At 43.9% G+C, this 9206-nt stretch overlaps 1 protein-coding gene across 5 annotated transcripts; it reads left to right on the forward strand.

The window, feature by feature from the left end:
- Positions 1 to 899: 899 nt before the first annotated feature.
- On the forward strand, positions 900 to 7255 carry LOC141839144 (protein TIME FOR COFFEE-like). 5 transcript variants are annotated; one of them, XM_074726823.1, is made up of 15 exons: positions 900 to 1259; positions 1333 to 1734; positions 1818 to 1984; positions 2089 to 2383; positions 2483 to 2795; positions 2867 to 2912; positions 2996 to 3061; positions 3142 to 3394; positions 3501 to 3567; positions 3647 to 3722; positions 3808 to 4209; positions 4296 to 4863; positions 4954 to 5036; positions 5184 to 6666; positions 6752 to 7255. In XM_074726823.1, the coding sequence occupies exons 1-15, from the start codon at positions 1136 to 1138 to the stop codon at positions 6793 to 6795; spliced, it is 4389 nt and encodes a 1462-aa protein (XP_074582924.1). In that variant the 5' UTR covers positions 900 to 1135; the 3' UTR covers positions 6796 to 7255. The 5 variants fall into 5 exon arrangements, with proteins under 5 accessions (XP_074582924.1, XP_074582923.1, XP_074582919.1 ...); XM_074726822.1 differs by having other exon boundaries at positions 4296 to 4412; positions 4539 to 4863; positions 4954 to 6666; XM_074726818.1 differs by having other exon boundaries at positions 4954 to 6666.
- The last annotated feature ends 1951 nt before the right edge of the window (positions 7256 to 9206 follow it).

Here is a 9206-nt window from a genome sequence, read left to right on the forward strand (position 1 = left end):
AATCAATGGAGTTACTAAGACCCTCTTTGAAAAATGGAATTTTCAATTTTTAAGTGCGAAATTACGGAAGCTTAATAGTGGATGGGCAACGTATGGGTATTTTTATATGGAGTTATGGATCTCATTTAATTCATATTTAATTAAGATCGAGCATTAAACAACAAATGGGGTTTGTTTAGTGCATTTATTATACCACAAATATTTTAAATGTTTGATCTCGAGGGAAATAATATATATATATATTATATGTTTATTTTTTTTCCATAAAATATTGACCTAACAATAACGAATCAGAGAGCGCTGTGGGCCATGTGGTGGTCTGGTGGGATGTGGGACCATGAGATCCCACTAGGTGACACGTAGGAGAGACGTCGACTGCGACAGAAGGTGGGGAGGCGGGAGAGCAAACGAGGCAGGTCCAGAGGGAACCCAGATCCGACGGTGGAGGCCTCGTCGGAGAGGGTGATTCGACGGATCCCGACCGTCCGCTGCGCTCACGCGCGCTTTCCACGTGGGCCTGGTGGGCGACGGCGACGGCGACGGGCGACGGGGCGAGGACTGAGGGAAGAGAGCGCAGAGGAGGGCCGGTCCCGGGCGGTGGGCCCAGCGACTGGACGGACGGCCGCGTGGCGGTGGGGCAGACGTTCCGGGGGGGAGGGGTGCGAATTTTTCTGATCTGACTGCAAGCGCAGCGCCGCGGTGGCACCGCCGAGTCGCGGCCGTAGGATGGGATCGCGAGATCGGACCGACGAGCGCGGGGGGTGGGAGGGCGAGGGGCAATCGGGGCCGTTGGAAGGCGCCTCGGTCGGGTGCAGCAAGTGACAAGATTGAGGCGAGGCGAGGCGAAGCGGATGCGGGGCAGCTGAAGGAGGCGACGGTAGCAAAGCATAAGATAGAGGGAGTGGCGGGAATAGGGAAGAGAAAGGAGAAGAGATAGGGTGGGGAGGAGGAGGCCTGCTCGGAGAATTTCCTTCTTTTTGAGTTCGTGGGAAGGTTCTAGCCGGATCCAGAGAAGTTCTCTGTCGAAGGTGCCCTGGATCTGGAGCCTTTTGGGCGAGAAAGAGCAGCGGTCGGAGTGCGGAGAGAAGAGCTGGGATGAGGATAACCTGGTAATCTGATTGGACGCCGAGGAGAGATGGAGAGGCATCGTGAAGCGAGGAAAGGGACCATGGCGGCGGCGGCGGCGGCGGCAAACGGGAGTGGGGGAGGGTTGTCGAGGAGGAGGCAGAGGAACAACAGCACCTTCAGAGACTCACCCGGTTCGATTTCCAATATAGATTTTTTTTTATAAAAAAACTCGGATTCTAACTCTTTTTTTTTCTTGCTGGGCAGAAGAGGATGGGAGGATGGAGATTCCGGAGACATCTAGGCTGCGGGATCGAGGGGCAATGAAAGATCGAGATCGGGACAGATCTAACCGGAGCAGGAGGAGAAGAGGGGAGAGGTTGCTTCAAGGAAGCAACAGACACAGAGATGTAGGCGATGAGAGCTCTGAGGAGAGTATAGACCAGGATGAGGAGGATGAAGATGAAGACATGTCGGTTCCCGTCCGGCTCCCGCCGTCTTCTCCTCCGATGCCAAATCCGGTGGCCGCTTCCTCGCCGCAACAAAACCACCAGCATATTAACCATCAGCAGCACCAACAGCTGCCCCGCAAGAGCTTTCTGCCAAAAGCGGTGAAGTGGAAGGCAGACGAGATGATCGGCGTTCCGGTACCAAGGAAAGCTCGTTCAGGTAGGAAGTGGCGATTGATTTAGAAAGTCTTAGGAGATTAACAATTTCTTTCCTCTTATCGTTATCTTCTCCTCGTTTTCCAGCATCTACGAAAAGGGCGCACGAACCTCCAGTTACAGGAGGTGGCGGTGGTGCTGGGGGCGGCGAGCATATCACTCACCAGGCTTCCGCATCACCTTCGAGGCTAAGCCCTGCTTCCGCTGCCCAACTTTCTCCATCTTCTTCCAACGGTTCCCTCCGGAAAAAGATGGTTGGGCGAATTCTGATAATTTGTCTTCTTTTCTCTGTTCTTAGGTGGTTTGAATGATTGACAATCGTTTTCCTTTTGTTTTTGTTGTTGTAATATGGCATCAGAAGCCGATGAACGGAGTGAAACACCGACCAGAGTTCTCGAAATCGACATCTTTGTGCCAAGATGAAATCGAGATTGAAGTCGCGGAGGTTTTATTTGGGATGACGAGGCAATTTGGCTCTCTTCCGAAGCAGGATGGTCATAAACTCGATTCAAGGGATACAGATGGTGGATCGGGCACTGAAGCCAAATCGAGAGTTTCATCACCTAGCTCCGTGTCTCCGTCTCCAGCAGCACACGCATCCGCGCTTCCTTCGCCCGTTTCATGTTCTAATTCAGCCTCGTCGCCGACGATTGGTGGGTTCTTGCCATCCAAATCGACTTCCACCCTTATTTTTCGAAAAAGCAACACTTTTTTTTTTCTTCTCTTTCTCTCTCTCATTGGTCTCTCTGCAGCTCCAAAGCGAAAAAGGCCAAGACACGTGAAGCTTGACGAAGAAAGCCCCACGAACCCAATGGCTTTACATAATATCTCGAGTTTATCTTCACCTGCTGCCAAAGTGGAATCTGAGATTCAGATTAAGGCAAAGAACAGTGCAACTCCTACTGGTCTCACCGATGTGCAGCAGCAGGAGAGTAAGATTCAAGATCTGCTTCCCTCAACAGGATGGTCCTCCAATACGGGAGATAGGGCGGAAGACAAGGAAGAGCTTCCGCCTGAACGAGTAGACCTGGACGTCAACCTTCGTGAAACTACCGCTAAAAAGATGTAAGTTCTGGTGGTTGTTGAAGATAACTAGTAAATCATGTTTAATTCTCAAACCATTGGCAATGTCACAGCCCGCCCCAGAGTATCAGGGAGGAAAAGTTTAAGTTCGATCTTATGGTGAGTGGGCGTTGCTTCCTTGACTGTCATAGAAGATCTCGTCGTCCACAATTTATTTGAAGGAAGTTGTGTGTTTCTTGCAGGCTCTTCCCGGAAAGCTATCTCCAGAGAGGGACGAGTTTAATGCCCTTGACCAAGACACTGAATTGGTAGGAGGTTTCACTAAAAAATGACCATAATTTGGTAAAAATTGTTGTGACTTGTTCTATCTCGCTTCTACCATTATCAGGCACCTGAAGTGAGCAAAGATAAGGTAGAGGAAAAGACTGCAGAGATTGCAATAGTGAAAGATGAGCATCGGATTGAGAAGTCAGGCGAGAAAGATACTGATTTGAAGAAGCAAGCAGTCGCCAAGCAAATCCCAGAGCTTCAACATGATCTGGAGAAACCACCTAAGAAGGAAGATGCTGGCTTTGACAAAATGCAAGCTCCTAAGCAGCAAGCTAAAGATGTTAAAGCAGAGCCTAAACAGGAGAAATCTGGTTAGGGAACATTTCCTAAAAGTTAAAATAATTCTCATTTGATCTTTTTGTCCCCTTGATATCTGACTTGAGGGTGTCTCTTTGCTCTTTTCTTTTGGGCTTTTAGGATCAGCATCCTCGCTCCATATGCCATTGGCAGTTGGAACTTGGCCAGGGCCGTTTCCTCCTTACGGGTAAGTAATCGATCTTGTGTTCTGGGGTTATTTGGATTTAGTGTTTGAATTTGGATTGTTCATCTTTTTGCATCCTCAGATACATGAGTCAAGTTCCATCTTTGCAAACCGTTGCTCCAATAAATGGAATAGCAGGTTCTTCCAGTCTCTTGCAGGTTTCCTTTCTCTCTGCATGCACACTCGCTTTCCGAAGAATGCACTGTGGTAGTCTTATACTGCTTCCCATAATTTGTCTTGCAGCCACCTGCATTTTTGCAGTCTCATCCTCGTCCGAACCGCTGTGCTACACATTGCTTTGTGGCACAGATGATATCCAACTACCAGAAGTTTGCAAGGATGAATTGTGTTTGGACTACTGCAGCTGGAACTACACCATTCTATGCAGCTAAGCCTCATAATCAGAATATGATTCCACCGTCAGACAATTCTCTTCCTGGAAATCAAATGCAGGGAGGCTTTCTTGGCACGATTGCAGGCGCAATGCAAGACACTAAGGGGACACCAGTAACTCCATCATACACAAGTAACAATACATCACAAGAGAAAATTTTACAAGCCAATAGTACGATTGTAGAAACTGCCCAGCGAAAGCAACTAATTCTCCAGCAATTGCCTCAGTCTGGATCAGCAAGTAATATTCCAGTAAGGATTCTCTTTGCCTGCCCTTGTTTGACCTCTTCATAAAATAGATAATTTCTTTGTTGGTGATGGATTTATTATCTATTTAGCATGGTCCTGCATTCATATTCCCGATAAACCAGCAGCAGCTGCTACAGCCTGCTAATGCGGCATCTGGTGCTGGTAGAGCGGGGGCAGTTGCATCTACTACTAGTGCTGGCGTTGAGGTGCGGACATCTGCTGCTATCAGTTCACCTGTGGGTAGCAGTGGAGCTGGTGGATCGGCAACTCCTGTGAACTTGAGTTTTGCAAATATGTCTGCAAATGATGCTCAATACGTGGCTTTTCTGCAGAACAATGGCTATCCATTTCCTATTCCCTCCCAATTTACAGGGCCTTCATTTAGAGGAACAAACAATGCTCAAGCAATGCCCTTTTTCTACCCTTCGCACTTGCTCCACTCACAACAACTACGACCACAGCAACAAGCAAGTCAACTGCCTCATGTTCAACAAAGCCACCAAAATTCAAGCACTTTGGGTGGGTCGACCCAGAAGCATTCCCAGCAAAGTACTAATGGCTTCCCAGTCAGTATTCAGCGGCAAGATCTCCTGCCCCAGCAAGCTCGTCCTAAGGAATGCAGTAAGGGTGTGGATGCAAATCCCCACTCTGCTGATGGTAATATTTTTGAGTCTCAAAAGAGACTCTTATGTCAATGAATTTCCCTACCAATTCATTTTCGGAACTTTACCTGTGTTTCTACTGCAGCTTCTGTTCGAATGGGCAATGCAGGGGGTCACAGCAATAAGCAGCCATACTATCAGCAGGCACAACAGAAGCAGAACATGAAGGTAGAACTGCTACCTCAAGCTTTTACAATACCTTTTGCATCGTTTGGTGGCGCTGTAAATGCACCACCAGGTCTTGACTTCTCCGTGGCACAAAATCATGCCATTTTGCAAAGCCTTCCTGAAACTTTTAGGCATGGTTACTACCAGATGGCATCAGCTGCTGTAGCTGTTGCTCAAGCTACAGAGCAGAAGATCGACCATGTATCAGAAGATGCGGAATCTGTAGCCAAGGAGTCAATAAACACAAATATAAATGATGAAGAGGATAGAAAGTCTGTAGCTGCTAGCAAGGGTGCTCAGCAATCCTCCCTTTCAGTTGCTAAAGCAGATGGTGAACCTGCGATTACATCAGTTTTAAGCAACGGTATCATTGATATGTCTTCCCGACCAGTAAGCCCCATTCAACCTCTGGCTAGTACATCATCTGACCTTTCTGCAGGCACTGTGCCAGCTAGTACATCTCTTACAGCTGCAACCATTGCTGGTAATTCCCATCAACAGCAACAGCATCTAATTCATCTTCCAAAGCACCAGCAGCAACAGATGCAGATGCAAATGCAAATGCAAATGCAAATGCAGCAGCATCTTGCATCCTCTCGTTCAAAGCCCTCAGTCTCTGGCAACAGTTTTGGGATCCACCCTGAGAGTCTGCCTGGAGGGTCGACGATTACTAAGTTCCCGCATGGTCTAATGTTTCCTCAAGCTCTTATACAAGGTGGAAGTCCTCTGCAGTGGCCTCAGGGCAAGCCATCTGCTGGAAGAGGTGTAGATCCTGTTGGAGCATCACCTGCTGCTCCAGTAGTTAAGAACAGCTTCCTCCAACTGCAAGGCAGAGCATCCCAACAGTCTCTTCCTTCTCAAGCTCATCAAACTCAGATATCATTTGGAATTAATGGGAACAAACAGGGAGGTCAGCACCATTCTGCGGCTTGTAGCAGTCCTCCATCTTCTGCCACAGGCGCCATTGGATCACCCTCGAATTCACTCTCAAAGAGTGCTAGTGGTAGTCCCAGAGCATCTACAAATGTAAAATCTAGTCTGCAGGCCTCTGCAATTTTGCTTCCTCAGCAAACAAATGTAAAGCGTTCAACATCAAGCTCTAGCTCAAAGGCAAACATGAGCAACCCTAACATGGCACCCATTCTAGGGCATCATCCTCAGAAACTTCCTGTCCCCAACTCAATCACTAGGCAACAGCAACCTTCTGAGGCTCAGCTCTTCTTTTCTAATCCTCATTTGCAACAGGTTCAATATGCTCAATCCAATGCTTCTGCTGCTCAATACTATCAGAAGAGGCCAGCTGAACATACAAGACAAATTCAACAACAGCAGCAACACAACTCGGTTCCATCTACTTCCAGTATGCTTTCCCTTTGTGCCCCGTCGGCGCTTACACTCGCTGGCGTTCCTACTGCGTGGGATCCAACAAAAGCAATGGCAGTGAACTCTATGGCTGCAGCTACTAATTTGAAGGGTTTGGCACCAACTAGCTTCCTCAATGCTGCTCAGCTAGCTGTAGCAGCTCAGTCTGCCTCAGCTTCTCCACGACCTCCAATTGCCGCTACGTTCTCATATATGTCTTTGCCGCCATTTTCGGTGAAGCCCTCAGCTGAACAGAAGCCTACAGCTGGTAAATCTAATGTCTGATTGGATTATTCTAAAAATCAAAACAAAGAAATTATCAGTGTCGTATTTTATCGTAATTTCTTCTACAGGAACAGACAATTTGCATCCCTGCTGGCAACCTGAGAAGAGATGATAAATATACTGTACTGAAACAAAGGTTTAGGCAACTGACACTGGAAGGAATAGTGACGATACTTGGGCACATTGATTACCTCCGAGGCTTCTTGCACTGGTTCTGGAATGAAACAAGAAGAATCAACTCCCCATAGCGGCCTTCTTGGGTCATGCCTTCTGGTCAAATCTACATGACTCAAGAGCAGAGCGAAAATAGGAAAGAGACTTCAAATTTTTTGGGCAGAAGCCAAATGGAGTTTCATTCATGGCCTTCAGCATTTTGACAAGCGGGTCTGGTTAGAGAGACGACACACACCAGTTTAGGGAAGGGAAGACATTGATTTTGTATCATGCGGTCAAATGCTAACCCTTTTGTTTTATTTTTACTTACTCACTAACAGAATTGAGATGATTAAGTTAATATCATCTTTGCATGTAGCTCCTCATTCTTTGATGATGGTAGCGGCGATACTCTGGAACCCATATAAAAGTCTCTTCCAATCTCAGATGCATGCACTGCTGAAGCTGATGGGAACAGTGGCCACTCCAACGACTTCCTTATCCCAAGGCGCCCAGCAGATGCTGCAACGTGATCATAAACGTTTTTTCAGCATTTTCTGACCCCCTCTGATGCCTGCAGTAATCTACGCAGGCCCAGCAGAGTGTCGGCACTGCACCCTTGTGGACCAAATGACTTATGTTACGCCACAAGACTCTGACTGTCCACACACAATCAAAGTGATTGTGATTCCTCTGCTGAACAAGGCTGCCTGCCTGCCTCTATTTCTCCCCCACTTTCCCCTCCATTCTCTCTCTCTCTCACACACACACACACACACACACACTCTCTCACACACACACACAGATTAGAAACGAGGGGAAAGGCAAAGACTTAAGCATTCATGGAGTTGTAACGCGCATGCCAAGCTCTGCTCGACAACCATGCATGCTTCCTTAATGCGAAAAGTAGTCCCCAGGGCCATGGTGTCATGGTAGGATATCTAGATTGTTACTTAGGCATTTGCGGTTCGATCCCTAGCTACGGCGTATTTGCAGGAATTTTTTTTCAAATAAGGATCGCAATCAAAGGATATTGGGCATTTGGATTAGCCGTTGTGTGCGCGAAAAGCAGCCTGCCGTGGTCCCTTGCTGCTCGGATTCAAAAACTGTGCACAAGGTTAAAGTACTTGAGAATGAATTCTAATCTTAAATGAGATGAATATGTAGGTCCATGGGCGGAGCTAATGTAAACCAGCGTGGATAGATAAAAAAAATAGTACATGAAATTAAAAAATATATTTTAAGAATAAAAATATAATCATTAAATAATGAGTTTATTAGAGAAAAGAGATATTTTAAAAATAAATATATAATCATTAAAATGAATTTATTAGAGAAAAGATTATGGAATGAATCTTCAAAGTCAAATCTAATCTTATTAGAATTTGCTCAGTTCATTTAGATATTTATCAGGTCTCATTGTAATCCATAGAAGTGATAAATTTACATTATTATTATATTAAATTATTTTATGATGTTATTATACAACTTTAAAAATTAAATGATAGATATAAGTACTGAGTTATTCTTTGTGTAATTTGTTTGCACCTATAATTTATTTTTAATTTATGATAAAAAAATTAATATAATTAATTAAATTTTATCTATAAAATTTTTTAAAATTTAATCTCATCGTACTTAATGATTAATTTAAAATAATTATAAAGTAATTATTTTATGATGCTTTATAATTATAAAATTTTATATATTTTTATTTTATTAATTATATTATATTATTAGTGCAAATGAAAATGAAATCAAATAATAAAAAATATTGATATTTGAGTTCAAATTTAAAAAATATACATAATATTTGAATTTTATTAGAGGCTCGAAGATACAAATAATTTTGATTGAAATTGAAATTCAAAATAAAATTCGAATTTAGTTCGACTTATTTGAATATCAATTCGATTCAAGTAGAATCAAATTATAATTTGAAATAATTTAAATTTAAATTCGATTCCATTTGTTTGAATTTTTTAATTTGAACAAAATCGAATTATAATTCAAACTAATTTAAATTTGTTTATTCAAATTATTTGAACTTTAATTTGAATATATTTAATTTAAAATTATATAAAAATAATAAGAGTCCAATTTGAATTTGAGCGGCTCATAAATAATAAAATATATTATAAATTTGAATTTATCTTGAAAAAATTATCATATCGAGTTTGACTCGAATTTAATAATTTTAAATCAATTTAAAAAGCTCGCGAACCTATCTGATTCATTTGCACTTTAATTGTTTACGCTGAATCAAAATCCTAATTCCGCCCCTGCATTAGGTCAGTAAAGGTGCACAAGTTGTATTAATTGAGCAAACCGGGATTGAGGTCGGCGAGTTATTTTCCACTGCGGCATTTT

Source organism: Curcuma longa, chromosome 11 (genome assembly GCF_044706935.1).
Source record: "Curcuma longa cultivar G26 ecotype Majalengka, Jawa Barat chromosome 11, ITB_CL_G26_1.1, whole genome shotgun sequence".
Classification (NCBI taxonomy): domain Eukaryota; kingdom Viridiplantae; phylum Streptophyta; class Magnoliopsida; order Zingiberales; family Zingiberaceae; genus Curcuma; species Curcuma longa.